Raw genomic sequence first — 17,246 nt, forward strand, 5'->3', positions numbered from 1 at the left:
TTTGACGTGTACCGCTGAGCCGAAGGGCGTGTGTGGTCAGGGTGACCTCGTGTGTGACGTACAGCAGACCAGACAAACAACTGAAGCTGTTATACATCACCCTAGTCCTACAGAGACAGGCTGTAATACTCCTTATCCAATCACACCATGATCTATGAACACAAAAATCAAGCAAACTACATGATATTCGGAGGAAGTTGAAATTTATCAGTATTAAAGGCACAGAAGTCTTTACTTTTGTTACATAAACATTACAGCAAAATACTTTTCTTAACATATCAAACTGAGGAGGTCAGGGTTAGCGCAAAGGGGCAGTTATGATACAGCGCCCCTGGAGCAGTAAGGGTTAAGGGCCTTGCTGAAGTGCCCAACAGTGGCAGTACTGGCAGAAGGCAGTTGACCTTCTGATCAACAACCCAGAGTCTTCGCTGATGGAGCCAACACTGCACCATCACAACATACATTCAGCCAAAGCATTTACATTTACAGCATTTGGCAGACACCCGAATCCAGAGCGACTTACATTTTTGATTCACTTTATACAACTGAGCAATTGAGGGTTAGGAGCCTTGCTCAGAGGCCCAGCAATGGGATCTTGGTGGACGTGTGATTCAAACTCACAACCTTTCAATTGGTAATCCAACACCTTGACTACTAAGCTACTACAGCCTTCAAGCCCTTTTCATGCATATGGAAAATGAGTAGAGCTAGAACAGAAGTAACTACAGAGGACTGATAAAGTCTTTGCCTCTTCCTGATTTTTTATTATTTTGCATTTATTAGTTTTATACACTTTAATGTTTCAGAGATTAGTCAAGATAACACAAGTAAACACAACATGTAGTTTTTAAATGAAGGTTTTTATTATTAAGGGTAAAACAAAATCCAAACCCACATGGCCCTGTGTGAAAGTGTTTTCCCCCTAAACCTAATAACTGCTTGGGTCACCCTTAGGAGCAAGAACTGCAATCAAGCGTTTGTGATAACCTGCAATGAGTCAGTTACAGCGCTGTGGAGGAGTTTTGGTCCATTCATCTTTGCAGAATTTTTGTAATTCAGCCACATTGGAGGGTTTTCGAGTATAAACCGCCTTTTTAAGGTCATGCCACAGCATCTCAATAGGATTCAGTTCAGGACTTTGACTAGGCCACTCCAAAGTCTTCATTTTGTTTTTCTTCAACCATTCAGACGTGGACTTGCTGGTGTGTTTTGGATCATTGTCCTGCTACAGAACCCAAGGTCACGAACAGATGGCCACACATTGTCCTACAGGATTTTTTGGTAGACAGCTGAATACATGGTTCCATTTATCACAGCAAGTCTTGCAGGTCCTGAAGCAGCAAAACAGCCCCAGACTATCACACTACCACCACCATATTTTACTGTTGGTACTGTATGACGTGCTTTTTCTGTAATTCAGTGTTACATTTAAGTCAGATGTAATGGGACACACACCTGCCAAAAATTTCAACTTTTGTCTCGTCAGTCCACAGAGTATTTTCCCAAAAGTCTTGGGGATCACCATCATGTTTTCTGGCAAATCTGAGACGAGCCTTTATGTTCTTTTTGGTCAGCAGCGGCTTTCACCTTGGAAGTCTGCCATGCAGGCCATTTTTTGCCCAGTCTCTCTCTTATGGTGGAGTCATGAACACTGACCTTAACTGAGGCAAGTGAGGCCTGCAGTTCTTTGGATGTTGTTGTGGGGTCTTTTGTGACATCTTGGATGAGTCGTTGCTGCGCTCTTGGGGTAATTTTGGTCGGCCGGCCACTCCTGAGGAGTTTCACCACTGTTCCACGTTTTCGCCATTTGTGGATAATGGCTCTCACTGTGGTTCGATGGAGAACCCAAAGCTTTAGAAATGTCTTTATAACCTTTTCCAGACTGACAGATCTTAATAACTTTCTTTTTCTTTTTTTTTTTCCGAATTTCTTTGGATTTTGGCATGATGTGTAGCTTTTGAGGGTCTTTTCGTCTACTTCACTTTGTCAGTCAGGTCGTATTTAAGTGAATTCTATATTGTGGACAGGTGTGGCAGTAATCAGGCCTGGGTGTGGCGAGAGAAATTGAACTCAGGTGTGATATGTTATGTTTTTTCTTTTTCTTTGTTCTTTTTTTTTTGTATATTTTTGTATATTTTGTTTTCCCTTAATAATAAAAACCTTCATTCAAAAAATACATGTTGTGTTTACTTGTGCTATCTATCTATCTATCTATCTATCTATCTATCTATCTATCTATCTATCTATCTATCTATCTATCTATACTTATTTATATTTATTTTTTTCTGGATTTAAATTTTGAAAATTACATTCTTTTTTTTCCATTTGAGTTTGAAATGTCACTATTGTCAAATGCCATGTTGTATATTTGCAACCAATCGTTTGGTTGATGCTTATAGTAAGGCGGTTGATGCTTATACTGTAGCAAGGCGGTTGATGATTACGAGGTGCGCGGGGGTGGGGGGATGGGGGGGGCTTGGATCTCAAGAATAAGGTTAATTAATAATTCAGTTTTTATCAGGGTTCAGACTTTAGACCATCCATAGCTGCATGTCAACAGTACACCAGTGTGTCAGTGATGGTGTAAATGTGGTACATTGTAAATTTTGAGCTAAAATGGACCTTGGTTTCATCATGATAGTGAAAACTGGGAGTGCAACAACTGTTACATCCCGGGGTGGCGTTTAAATAAAGACAAAGCACAAGCCGAGGACCGATCCCTGAGGAACACCTCGAGTAAAAGCAGCAGTGACAGATTGGTGTTCTGGCCAAAGATGACACAGTGATGTTTATTAGTGAGATAAGATCAGAAACAGGCTAGAGCCTGGCATGGGAATTCCAGGAGCTGGTTAGAAAGCAGTATCAAAAGCAGCACAGTGATCAAGAAGGAAAAAATATTCAGAGCTCCAGGCTTTGCACAGAAAAGGAAATGATGTAAGACATATAGGAGAGTTGAGTTGGTGCTGTGTAGTGTTCAGATTTAAAAGGTTCAGAAAGGTTATTGCTGTTGTGAAAGGTTGAAACTACTCTATAAAGCCGCCACATTTTCCAAGGATTTCGTTTGAAACTGTAGATTAGAAATCAATATGTTCTGTAAAGTAGGGTCAAGACTCTGGTTCTAAAGAATGGAAAGGAAACAGCAGCAGTTTTAGACCTGGAAGCAAAATTGACCTTTAAACCTTCTTAGCTAGGCTTTGATTAGACGGATCATGGTATATCTGTACAGAATCACCTGACAGGAAGAATTCTTCTACAAAAGATCTTCCACTAAAGTGTAGTAAGTAAAGTATTTCTCGATTAAAAACTGATTTTATGTCATACTTCATCTGCCTTTCCCACTTTAGTTGTTCGTGAAGGTGAGCATACTGTACATGTTGGACTCAAGTCCCAGGAGTGAGGACATATATACATATCTATATATATTCTGACATTTAAGCAACCTAGAACTAGCTTCCTTAAGTTTTTAACTCAAAGCCCCACCAATGTGATAAAGAATAAGTAACAAACAAAAATGTTTAAATCCATTTGTATTTATTTGCAGTCGGCTTAAAAAGCACGTTAAGTAAATAAATAAAAGGGTAATGTTTCCTTGTTTATTGTTTTGTAATATCAAGCTGCTAAACTTATCCGTTTGGTCATAAATTGATAACAGAACAAAAAAAAAAAAAAATAACCATAACATCATTACTATCAATCGTTATACATTTGGAATATCATTAATATACTTCTGAAGAAAAATATAAAAATGCAATCTACAAACGTCAGCAACTACAATCCACATCTACCTTTTACTTCTGGCCATTTTATGTTTTGTATTCAGTCACTGGAGTGAGTGCATCAGTTACAGCATCGCTGTCAGTGTACATGTGCTAATTATTGAATATCTGATAAACTGGCCAGTGAATGTAGAAACATGGAAGGTGTGCTTAGTAAAGTAATCACCCAGTGCATATGATTGTTACTAAAGGAAAATGGGACACTGAATTGAACCAGTTTGTATAAATATTAAAGCGTGAAATGGCTTTGCCAACCTTTCTGAATTTTTAGGAGGAAGTTCTGCATTTTAATACTTAAACAATCCGACTGAGCAGTCTGTCGAGCTACCTGTCCAAACAAACAAACAAACAAACAAACAAACACGAGTATGTCTGACTTGGCTAACATTTTTTAAGTATACAGTCAACATACACTAATGAATATGGCTAAAAGTTATTGCACACCTGACCATCACATCCACATGTGGTTCTTCCTCAAACGGTGTGCCACACTTGTCTAGAATGTGTGTGTATGCTGTAACATTACACTTTCCCTTCACTGGAGCGGAGGAATGTGCTCCATGAAGAAATGGTTTGAGAGGAATGGAGTGAAAAGTGAAGAGCTTGAGTGTCCAGCATAGAGCTCTGACTCTGACTCAACCCCAGTGACCACCTTTGGGATGAAATGGAACACCCCAGGCCTCCTGCTGAATGAGCACAAAGCCCCAGAGCAATGGTCTAGTGGAAATTACTAGATAAATAAAGTGGAGGTTATGGACTAGGACTAGATATGGAATTAGATGTTCAACAAGTACACACACTGAACTGTGGCCACCAAAAAATATTTGAGCCAAAGGGGCTGAACAAAAAAAAAGTTAGATATATATTATCAGGGCCCGTATTCGTAAAGATTGTAAGAGTGATCTGAGAGAGCTCCTAATGTAAGATTGTAAGAGTGATCTTGTAAGAGAGCTCCTAATGTAAGATTGTAAGAGTGATCTGAGAGAGCTCCTAATGTAAGATTGTAAGAGTGATCTGAGAGAGCTCCTAATGTAAGATTGTAAGAGTGATCTTGTAAGAGAGCTCCTAATGTAAGATTGTAAGAGTGATCTTGTAAGAGAGCTCCTAATGTAAGATTGTAAGAGTGATCTTGTAAGAGAGCTCCTAATGTAAGATTGTAAGAGTGATCTTGTAAGAGAGCTCCTAATGTAAGATTGTAAGAGTGATCTTGTAAGAGAGCTCCTAATGTAAGATTGTAAGAGTGATCTTGTAAGAGAGCTCCTAATGTAAGATTGTAAGAGTGATCTTGTAAGAGAGCCCCTAATGTAAGATTGTAAGAGTGATCTTGTAAGAGAGCTCCTAATGTAAAATTGTAAGAGTGATCTTGTAAGAGAGCTCCTAATGTAAGATTGTAAGAGTGATCTTGTAAGAGAGCTCCTAATGTAAGATTGTAAGAGTGATCTTGTAAGAGAGCTCCTAATGTTGCTTAAACATTTCTAACTAGGAATCTTATCTTCAGAGTGATTCAGGACCAAACTCAGAGCAACTCTGAACAAGGGAAATATAAAAACGTTAGTCAGGATGCAGGGCTTAACCCTGTTACTAGGTGACTTTGGAAGACTGTGATTATATATATGGCGTTTCTGCGCTGTGTAGGAGATGTGATCTCTAATATGATTAGTCACAAAAAGAATCCCTACACCATCTAATCTGTATCATCTTATTAACTCACTATCATTATTAAATATTGTATACAATACGTTTCTTGTCCCTCTTCATCTTTCGGACATTTTCTCCGCTGCTAAAGAAGCTTTTGATCCTCTTAAACGTCCTCCTCACGACTCCTAACACCTTTTGACCTTATGAGCTGTTTTAAGGGTTAAAAGATGCTTTATGAAGAACTTTTATCTTTACTAGGATCTTCTCCTTAATTTTAAAGGCAAGCGCCAAAATTTCAAAGTATTTTCTTAGATTTACATCACTAGGAGAACCTCTTTCCTCTAAGAATCTTTATGAATACGGGCCTTGGACTACAAGCAAGACATAAATTAACCTGACTATCAGGGGTTAAAAAAAAAGTCCTCTAGATGCCTATCTTGTCCTCGTAAAAAGAGAGCAGCAGTAAGATTCCCCAGCCAGAAAGCAACCCCAGATTCTGCAGCAGAAATGTCATCCATGGCTTCTTGCTGTCCACGTGAATCATGGTGGGAAGCTGCAGATGAGAAGAAACAGAGATGCAGCAGTGCTTTAGTGAGTGTCTGGTTTACCTAGTAACCGTCTTTCATTTTCACGGTTGTACATTAATAGAATGACTGGTGTTATACTGACAGGATGATGGATTACTGGAGATTGTACTTACTCTGCTTGCTTATGTAAGATGCTCTATTTTTAACACCATGAATATGGTGCATTATGTTTGAGGCCCAACATATCATACATCATACCATATATTTGGGTCAAAGAAAAAAGGAGGATTTAAAATAGAGAGGAAAATGCCATAGGTTTTTTTTTTTTTTGTAAAACATGCCACAGAAATGAGTGCTGCTATGTAACCTTTTATTTTTTGAACATTGGGTGTGTTATAGTATTTTTAGCGTAGTGTATTTGCTAATCGTGCATTTTCTTACTCTCTGCAATGTTTTAAACTATTGAGAGTGAATAAGATCATTAAACATTTATGTGTAAAAAAAAAAAACATTAACGTCCTGTGTACATGTGAAATCTGTATTTATTTAAACTTATTTATCCCTTTTGTTTTCTGGCTGGACCTTCATTTTTTAAAAGAAATAATTTCATGGTTATTTAATAGCAGGTTGCTTGCAGCCCCATTGACATGTTTGAATGTCTAATGAGTTAAAGTCACTTGTTTAAGAAAAGTTGAATCATCTCCTATTAAGTGTTTTCCGTTTTATAATCAAATCGAGGGCGTGTAAACTTTGCCCTGGCCTGTAGATATGTCGTATGCCGTACGTACCATATCGGCGAGCCCTACGTAGAGGAAGAGGCCTGCCGTGACTGCTGCTATCCACTCTTTGGCTGCAGAGTCGGTGGAGATTGAGAGAGCGGTGTAGAGACCGATAAAGGAGGTCAGAGCGCTGCCTACGTTTAACAGCAGAGCTTTCTTCACAGACACGCCGCAGTGCAGCAGCACAGCAAAATCACCTGCACACAGCAGCAAAAACAGTGAGACGTTAAGACCGACTGAACACACTAATTCATTCTTTTATCCTGTTTACTTTTTTTTTATTAGCAGGTAAAATAGCTTCGCTTTCAGCTCACGCAGAGGATGTGTACTTTTACCCCTTACAATTTCATTTAGACCTTCCGTGTACTTAAAAAGTAGTTAATGAGATCACAACTATTTTTACCTTTTGCCCTGCTGTTACTTTAGTATATTCTCAGCATTTCTGCTTCATTTAACATCCAAATGAATCTTTTCAGAACATACAAAATATTGTAGAAAAAGTTCAAGATTAATATTAGACTTATATTTAAATGTGTTTGTATTCATCCCTAATGAACCATCCTGAGGTGACTGTGGTGAGGAAAAACTCCCTCAGATGGAAGAGGAAGAAACCTTGAGAGGAACCAGACTCAAAATTGAACCTCATCCTCATTTGGGTGACACTGGAGGGTGTGATTATAAACTGTTGTAAACACCGGAGAGTGTTATTATGTATAATGTCCTTTCTACAGTCAGATACAGTCTAACAAGTGTGTATTGATCAGGAGGATGACTTTGTAGTCAGCATCTGCTCACTGAAGGTCCGAAATCCTCATGCCTCAGGATCTTCACATTTATGCAAGGAGTCTCCAATAAAAGAGGTAATGTTTAGGTCTTCAGGACAGCATACTATCTGGTTAATAGGTAACATGACGAGCTTTTTGTCATCCTAGTGACTTCACGAGAGGAAAAAACAGGACGGCTGGTGAAGGAATAAGTGATTACAGCGGCTGTGGTGTAAACTCTTGGGTTGTGCTGCTACTGCAAAATTGCTTTTGCTCTGGGTTGGTAACAGTAACTCTGTTTCATCACACTGCCCGGTTGATTCATTTTCCTTAACAGCTTGCCACTTAAATGTTTTTTTCTCCTTGCTTAATGGAATGTGAGCTGATAAAAACTCAGTTGGAAACACATTGTGATGTATGATGTAGATGGGTTTTGATCAGTATGATAAATAAAGTCAGAAGAAAAGGTGCACTAAGCCCATCGGCAGCACGGTGAAGTATACTTTTTAATCAGGTTATATTTGGACACAAGCGTATACTTCCACTTAACTCATAACGTTCTGTACTTTTTCTCCACCCGTTTATTCCTCGTGGCAGCTCGTCTTCTAAGGTTTGGCTAAATATGAAAAGCAGTAGGACGCGCACTAGCATCATTTTTAAATGAGAGACGTCCTGTGATCCACAGTGTGTGCAGCGTTGGAAAACCAAATTGAAAACAGAAATGAGGAAAAGATTGAATCGCTGTGTATCGGGCACAGCTTGATATTTTTCAATTTGTATGGAAAAGAGTAACTGACCTTCTAATTAAACTCTCAGTCATAGTGTGTTGTGGTCACGCGCGGTATACGTTACACGGCGGATAATGTTTGTTTATCAAGCGCAGATGTTTCAGATGTTTAGTGTGTTCGTGCTGATGATGTTAATACGGCGCCGTCATAAAGAAATAACATGTACAAGATGCAGGAGCTTTAACTCCATCAAAGGTGCTCATTTCTATATTGTATGGCATGTTATAAAGAATTTGGAAAATTTATTTAAATCCAGTGTTATCTTTATTTGTCTAACGCTTTTATAGCAGGGATTTATAGGAATACGGGAAAACGCAAAGTCTGGAATACGATACATTAGAGTCTAAATTAGCAAACACTTTTTACAATAAAAGATATTTACACATCAGATGCACGACACTTCCATTCAGTTCCAATGAGCTCATCTTGCTGTTCAACACCAGCCAAATATGGGACTCCCTGCTTTAATCCCTGCATATACACACACCGGCCACTTTATTAGGTACACCTTACTAGTACAGGTGTGGTCTTCTGCTGCTGTAGCCCATCTGCCTCAAGGTTCGACGTGTTTTGTGTTCAGAGATGCTCTTCTGCATACCTCGGTTGTAACGAGTGGTTATTTGAGTTACTGTTGCCTTTCTATCAGCTCGAACCAGTCTGGCCATTCTCCTCTGACCTCTGGCATCAACAAGGCATTTGCGCCCACAGAACTGCCCTCACTGGATATTTTCTCTTTTTCAGACCATTCTCTGTAAACCCTAGAGATGGTTGTGAGTGAAAATCCCAGTAGATCAGCAGTTTCTGAAATACTCAGACCAGCCCGTCTGACACCAACAACCATGCCACGTTCAAAGACACTTAAATCACCTTTCTTCCCCATTCTGATGCTCGGTTTGAACTGCAGCAGATCGTCTTGACCATGTCTACATGCCTAAATGCATTGAGTTGCTGCCATGTGATTGGCTGATTAGAAATGTGCGTTAACGAGCAGTTGGACAGGTGTACCTAATAAAGTGGCCGGTGAGTGTATGTATATATATATATATATATATATATATATATATATATATATATATATATATATGTATGTATGTATATGCAGAAATGCTCCTCTCACCTAGCTCATGTGGAAGTTCATGGCAAAGCACAGCCAGAGATGTAGCCAATCCAGAGCGCCAGGAGACTGAAAAGGCGGCGCCGATGGCCAGACCGTCTGCGAAGTTATGAATGCTGTCGCCGATTGTAATCATATACGGAAGCAGGCGCTGCTCTAAACGGGAGAAGAAGGAAAAAAGTGAGGCATGTGCTGGGATCTATAAAGCGCTACTTGTTACTACAGGCTAACATGTAATTATGTGTGTGATCATCAGAGTCCAGGTGACTCAGGATGACTCAGCATGATGGAGCTTCACCTCTTGAACGAGGGGTTTCTTCTGCTTCTGGGAAGGACTTTTTTTCTCCATCTACCTGCGAGGCAAAGAAAAGAAAAGCCAAATGTCTTACAAAGACAAGACTGTTATTCACTCTGCAGGATCACTGCTAGAGGGAAAAGGTCCTGAACCCGAGGAGCGTAATTACTGAAGAAAAGGACACTCTGTGACTGAGTCACGGCACAATGAGCTAAAACATTCAGTCTCCTTTGGGATGATAATGGATTAACACACACATACACACATACACACATACACACACATGCACACACACACACACACAGATTTATATCGTGAAGGTTTCTTTAAAAAGATGTCGATGTAAATTTTATAAATGGAGTCTTCAGTGACAGACACATATGGATCGCTTGCAATCTTTGGCCAGAATTCAGCCAATAAGTTTCCCCAATCTCTATGTCTCTCTCTGTCTCTCTCTGTCTCTCTCTGTCTCTCTCTCTCTCTCTCTCTCTCTCTCACTTACACCTTGTACTTTTACTGTACAGTCCAGTTTGTGAAGCTGCAGGCGGTGGTCCGTATGCTATTCCACTGCACTGAATCCATCTAGTTTATAGTTTCTCAATTATATTGCAGTTTAAAATCTTGTATCTGGAGACAGATCAGTCAGTAAGTCATTAAAAATAAAAGCTCTGCTGTCAGATAATAAAATGTAAAATGACTTTTATTTCAGTGCAGGTTATTACTATATTACTATCCTTGCAGTGGGACTCCTTTAATTATGCATTTAGAATTTATTTTATACTTCTGATTAGTGAACATTTTCAGCAGTCCCGCTTGTGTTCTCTGTCCTTTGGGATTCCACAAATTCCAGTTCGTCCCCTTCTCTCGTTTCATCTCGCTCCGGGCCAAACTTTCCCAGGCTCGTATTTCCTCTTAATGAAGCCGTGCGGAGTGAATGTCATGTCTTACCAGGTCTGCTTGGGATGTGGAGAGTTTGCTCTTTTGCTCTTTCTGGTACATCTGCAGCACTTTGCCGTGGTCGCAGTGGTGCGGCTCGTCCTCCTCCTGAAGAAAACACAGAAACACAGAGCTGGTCAGGAAAAGGCTGGTGGTTTTATTATGATGTTGGCAGGGAGCCAGATCGCTCTGCTTCGGCCAGGATGTCGGGTCAAGCTCCACGTCTTAGGATTTAACTGCCACGTAATAAACGTTCTGAAAAGACGACTTTAATCAAGAAATCTTCAAACACGGTGCAATCTGATTTATGTGACGGTATGAACACGCTGAATCGAATTCGATTCCAATTTGAGTGTAGAAGTGAAATCCGATACATAAATAACGTGTGTACATTAAGATCAGCTACTTGTTCGATATAATTTCTCACCACATATCGGGAACGTCTTACAGCGACAGACACCTTGGCAGCATGTATTTCACCTCCTCACCCTTGTAGGATTCATTCAGTTGCACATTAACCTCAGCACTTGCTGGTGTTGCCTCTGGAATGTTTGCTAATTTCGAAACCTGTTCCGCATTTAAAAGAATTCTTCTCAGCGGTTTTTGTGTAATGTTTGTGAGCCAAACTTACAGCATGGTGATGGTGAGGAGAGTGTTTGTCTTTGTAAGTGAAGATTGAGAACATGGTCTCCATCAGGTAGAAGTAATAGATCCCTCCCAGAAGAACCAGCAGTTTAAAGATGTATGTAGAGTCATGTGCGGTTTCACTTGCTCCATCGCTGTGCACATGTAACCCCAAGAACTACACACACACACACAGACAAAAACATAACATCAAATCATAACCCTGACGATGCAATTACCTCTAACCAAAACTTTGTATTTCCCCCTGTTTCCCCCAAAAGCCCTGAAAAGCAATTTCGCCTTCCGTTCAATTAGACGCTGCTCCTTTCTCCTGCCGTAATCCTGTTATTTCTCACTCATGCTGTTGACATCGTGTGACAGGTTGCCTGTTATGTACTTATGACAAGCATCAGGACGGATGAAGTTGCGGAGGCGTTATTGCCGGGAGAGGCAGACCCGAGGGAAATAAGAGGCAGGAAATCTCATACAGGCCCAGTGAGCGATTCTCCTGCAGTAAAATGGACGAGAGTGTTCAGGCTGAGCTCTGAGGTGGGAAGCAGTTCGGCAGCAGTCGTGTGGAGCTGCGATGCTTTTTTGTCTCGCCCACGAGAAAGCATTAACGTTAAGACGCGGCGTGTATTTGTGTGGGACGGAGCGAGCTGGTGCTTTAGAGCTAAAGCGCTAATGAATTAATCGGGTACAGATTTAAACCCCACACATCCGGCATGTTGTTCCCTCTGTCTCTGACGAGGTCCGATCATTTCTGCATGCGCTTACTTAGTGTGGCAGAACAAAATGTAAAAATGAAATGACATGTAAGAGATTTCTGGATGTACTTATTGTTCTTAATAGCTATGCTGAGGAAACTCAAACTGTCACACGTATGCATAATGATGCATATTAATAATGCAACATGACTGAGGTAAATCACACTGTTAGTGACAAATCCATATATTTGCATATCATTCGTATGAATTGCATATTCATTATGGCATGTGTGCAAAAGGCATGAGTCATTTTGCTGATTTGAATAACGCACAATCCTGCGAGTGAATCAGCTTGTTATCAAGGGTAAACAATACTTCATACCCTGCAAATAGCAGCACACTTAAATATCTATAAAAAATGATGATTTCATTGTCATCCTGCTATTTATATTTACCACCGGACTCCGTGTACTTTATCGGGTGTTTAACAGCAGTTTTAACACAGAAAATATTCTAGAAACGCAACCTATAAATGTAATGCAATGTGTCTGCTGTCTCAGCTCCACATATCGGTACAGTTATGTCAAATAAACGTCACACACACTAAAATTGTACAAATGAATAAATTCCTCTGGCTCTCTCACCGTGGGAAGGAGGTGGAGCAGCGCGTCACCCGTCAGCGAGCCCACGGCGAGACTGATGCAGAACTGAATGCACAGTTGGAACAGGCTGCTGCAGGTCGTACACAGCAGCACCACGATCCCGAACATGGCCGTCAGACAGATCAGCGTGTTGGCCAGGGTAGCGTACACGTATCCTGCAGAGAGGAAGCGGCTCAGCTTTGAGTTCGGTAAATGTTTCAGATGAAGTTACTGATAGAAACACAGTCGATGGTTGACGTGCTGGGTGTTGGACTACAGATCAGAAAGGTTGTGAGTTCGAATAATAGGTCTATCGTTCTGCCTCTCTTGGGCCCCTGATCAAGGCCCTTAACCCTCAGTTACTCAGCTATATAAATAAGATAAATGTAAGTCGCTCTGGATGACAACGTCTGCCAAATGCTGTAAATGTAAATGCTCAAGAAAACCTCTTAAGTTTTATTTTTTATTTATAACTCTATTTACTTTGAAACTTGCATGACGTGATCTCTGCTTCTCTTAATTCTACTTCCAGATCATCAGCACATTCAGTTACTACTGAATAGTTTCTACGTTTTTTCCCCCCGATATAACACAGATCATCGTTTAGTGGCACGTGGCTGCTAAACGGGAAACAAATGAGGTGTTGAATAATCCTACGTTCTGATTCTGAATGTTTAGCTACACAACTCAGTTATGCTAACTGTCAGCATGGGTGTAGTAAAAAATAGTCGTTTTTTTTTTTTTTTTTTTTTTAGCTAAATTATATGCCGATGTCAAGAAGTCAGCTCAGGATATTTTAAAACATGAGTGAGTGATATATAATTCAAAAAAGTTTCTAGATGAAAGACTTTGTACAGATTCAACACTAAGGACGCTGTAAGGAACAGAATGTATCTCTAAAGGGATTAAAAGCATGATGTGCTGGTGTTTTGCTGTCGTAAGGGGAACAAAACTCTTTAGGACGTGATGTTTTAGGAAAAGAGTTAAAGCAGTTGCATGATTTTTCTGCTCTTCTGAAATACAACAAATGCATAAGCAAATATCAGCTTGGATTAATGGATCAAATTTAGGGATTAGCCTGATTCAGATCTTATCGCGCTTCCCTTGTTTGGTGTTTATCTCCGAAAGGCTGGAGACTTACGCTCTGTGGTGCTGAGGGAGTCGGACACCACCGTCGTGGGTTTGGTCTCAGTACAGGATTTATTAAGGAGCTGCTGGATCAGAGCTGGGCTCAGGCGAGCGAACTGATCTCTTTCCAGTCCGGAGCTGTTCATCTGGTAGATCATCAGCAACTCCTTGGCACTGAAACAGCCCTGAACGCACAGCAAAAACAATACGCTTAGAATCTTTTTTTTTTTTTTATTACTTCAATTTCCAGAAGCACATACAGTATGTTCAAAATAAACTAAAGTAAATAAACGAATACTTAATACGGATTGTTATCGTCACGTCTTTTGTACTTTATAAAGATTCGACAAAGTAAGAATGAAAAAATCACATTAATAAAATAAGAGCCAATGTTCTCAGTTACACTGTAAAACACGTTTAGAAGTGGCGTAAGAGGAAAAAGTGCAATGAACAACAGTTTATACACTAGGATTAAATATTTAAAAGTAAATAAGCATATAAATCTGATATTAAAGTAAATGAGAAAAATATTAGTGCAAAATGGATGAGCGTGTTCTCCATGATGCAATTCCATAAGACGATAATCACACAGAGCGAGATTGCTACTCCGTAAACATGATGCCACTGAGTGCTGTTTACACACGCTGCAAATAACAGATTCACAAAATTAGACGCGACATTATGCAGATTTTTAAGTACTCATCACAGACTGGCTGGAAGATTGCATGTGTCTTTATTTAATGCGCTTAAACTGTGATTACTGAAGACAGATGAAATTGAGTCCTCAGATGAATCGCTATAATCTCGCAACACGTGTCTCGATATCCGTCCGCGCTGATCGGCCGCTGTCACGCCGTGTCACAACCTGGAGCGTGATATCGTGCTCTGCCAGATGACTGGCCCCCTCGTCGCCACTAAATTATGATTTCTTTGCCCTCGACAGAATACACTTCATTTATATTTCTGTCATGTAGATAAATTTCCCATGTGCCCCCGAGTAGCCAATGGCACACGTTCTGAAAGCACTTTATCATCGCCCACTTACGCTTGATCTGTACGCAGCTGGACGACTGCTCTTATAATAGCTACATTTAGAATTTGGAGCAGCCAAATTAAAGCAGCTTGATCAGTGTGGCACGTTTTGCCAAGGCTTCAGCTGGCCGTGTAATGACCGACGCTGACGTGCCAAGACTAAGAGGCGACGTCGATGGAGCTGAACGACCCTGGACGTAATTACTCCAGTGGCTCAGTAATTACCGTGTCCCAGCTGTTGTTGGAGGCCCGAGGCTCATCGCGACTCTGCCCGAGGCCCTCTTCATCATGTTGGATGAGTCTCATGTCTTCATTATGGGTCTCGTGGCTGTGGTCATGCTCAACGTCATTAGCCTTTTTCTCTCCCAGGTTCAGAGCTTTCATCAACCTGTCGAGGTCTGTAAAGAAATATTGTTTTAAGAAAAACGCATGAGCTCATTACACAGTGGATATTACATTTTTTTGTGATAGACTGAAATATCAGAGAAATTCCAATTCTGGGGCACTAACATGATTCGATTGTGCAAAATTGGCAGCTGAAAAGTTTCCAGATCACCCGAAGGCTTCTAAAACCTCCCGAAATCCCGGTCAACGTGCAGACCGGCGTATAAATATTGCTCCGTAGATTATATCATATTATATATGAAATGATATTAATACATTAATAAGTATAAAATACTACAAATATATATTTAAAAAAAAACCCTATTCTTAAAACCATAAAAAAGGAAATAATCACAATTTTCCCATTCAAACTGTACATATGTGTAACTATTAAACATTAATAATATTAAAATGCTAAATAATATATTACGTAATGCTATATTAATATTAAATGATTTTAATATATTAAACTAGATCATACGTGTGTAATTACACTGTAAATATTGACATGCTATTTTTTTTAAGTAATGTCTTATAATAAGTATTATATTATATTATTACTGTGTAGTTTCATAGTTCAGCATTAATAATTACATGATATTCGTTCATGCATTTCTTTTTTAACAGCATAACGTTCCCAATAAATAGAATTTTCCACAGTACAAAAAGTTTTTTTTTTTTTTAATTGTTTTTGTGAAAATCAGAATGAGGCCACTATGATGACGACGTTAGAACAACAAAGACAGATTTGTGCCGGTCGTGATAATGACACGCTGTTTTGAGGTTATTTAACAGGAAGTGGACAAACCTTGAAGAGTGATGCGGTCTGGGCCGTAGTGGGTGAATACGTAATCCAGGAAGAAGTCCTCAGGAGGAAGGCTGTGAGAGGTGATGCAGTCTCCCAGTAAGACGTGGTAGAGTAGGACACCGAACACAGTATCGAGGTCAGTGTGATGGTCAGTGTGATGATGGTCTCCATCAGGCAGAGTCACTTCGCTCTCGTTCAGGATGTCAGCCAGAGTGAGGCAGTGCTGCAAACGGGAGAATCGTTTGACCAACAGTGCTCGGTGTCAATCGTTTATCACAACGTTGGGACGTTCAAATGTACATAAATCTTCGGAGTAGACAAATTATACGTCTGATGTATCCAAGTCTGACTTACATCTTCATTATCTCTATATGTTTAACTGTAAGGTGGACGGACTTTTCCTCGCTTGGTTTTGTTTTATATCTGTGTGTTCCTCATTCTGAAAAGATCGTTTGTCATCCTGTCACGCTAATTACCCCACGTAGCCAAGCGGACCCTGCTGCAGCTGATGTGTGTAGTGCAACAGGTTGTGAGATTCAGAGTTGTGACACATGACCCTGTAGCACGTTCAGTTTAAACCGTATGAACCTTTATGTATTGCGAAAGTCAATAGAAGTTGAATGTCTTTTACTGGTTATTGAACCTCTAGCTAGTCTCTCTGAATGAGCCACCAACATTGCGCAGGAAATGACCTCATCACCTAAAGGAAGTTCCTCGTACTACATAAAAACAGATCGAAGAGCAGAAATAGTTTTGGATTTGGGTTAATAATCAGTACATTTTACTGACATCTCTGTGTCTATTATGTTTAAAAGACAATTCACGAGACTCTTAGTTTCACAGCAATTTGTCTCCTTTTTTTCCAACTTGTATTTGCAAGGGAAATCAAAAAGACTTTCACTTTCAGGTTGGGTGAGTTGCATGAAATTTATGACCCGTATATTTACCCCCTCATATTTACCTCATGATGTTCAGGCAGATAATGCTCTTGGATGTCATGTAAGAGCTCCTCCAGGCTGTGTTCACTGTGGTCCAACAGCATGCGGATGAAGTGCCTGGTCTCCTGCTCCCAGCGTCCCTCTCTGATGGCTGTGCAGGTGTTTGAAGGGGAGCTGAGCAGCAGCAAGCATCCAGCAGCCAACCTGAAGAAGCCGTCCACCTGCACACCACTGGAGCTGGAGTAGTTACTCACCAGCTGCCCTACACTGTCCTCTGACAGACACTGCACACACACACACACACACACACACACACAGAATGACTAAATTACCCATGTTTTGTTGCTTTTCTAAAAGCCATATAGTC

General features: G+C 40.2%; 1 protein-coding gene across 1 annotated transcript in view; it reads right to left on the reverse strand.

The window, feature by feature from the left end:
- Positions 1 to 3,514: 3,514 nt before the first annotated feature.
- slc39a4 (solute carrier family 39 member 4) overlaps positions 3,515 to 17,246 on the reverse strand; it is a 16,415-nt gene continuing 2,683 nt past the window's right edge. The window contains exons 2-12 of the mRNA XM_060897545.1: positions 16,903 to 17,163; positions 15,942 to 16,164; positions 14,975 to 15,147; positions 13,731 to 13,902; positions 12,593 to 12,765; positions 11,249 to 11,419; positions 10,630 to 10,725; positions 9,685 to 9,739; positions 9,390 to 9,542; positions 6,730 to 6,917; positions 3,515 to 5,967 (exon numbers count right to left, since the gene is read on the reverse strand). Coding sequence (XP_060753528.1) covers positions 5,839 to 5,967; positions 6,730 to 6,917; positions 9,390 to 9,542; positions 9,685 to 9,739; positions 10,630 to 10,725; positions 11,249 to 11,419; positions 12,593 to 12,765; positions 13,731 to 13,902; positions 14,975 to 15,147; positions 15,942 to 16,164; positions 16,903 to 17,163 — 1,794 coding nt within the window. The 3' untranslated portion in view covers positions 3,515 to 5,838. The remainder of the gene's footprint in view (positions 5,968 to 6,729; positions 6,918 to 9,389; positions 9,543 to 9,684; positions 9,740 to 10,629; positions 10,726 to 11,248; positions 11,420 to 12,592; positions 12,766 to 13,730; positions 13,903 to 14,974; positions 15,148 to 15,941; positions 16,165 to 16,902; positions 17,164 to 17,246) is intronic.

Source organism: Tachysurus vachellii, chromosome 21, assembly GCF_030014155.1.
Source record: "Tachysurus vachellii isolate PV-2020 chromosome 21, HZAU_Pvac_v1, whole genome shotgun sequence".
Classification (NCBI taxonomy): Eukaryota; Metazoa; Chordata; class Actinopteri; order Siluriformes; family Bagridae; genus Tachysurus; species Tachysurus vachellii.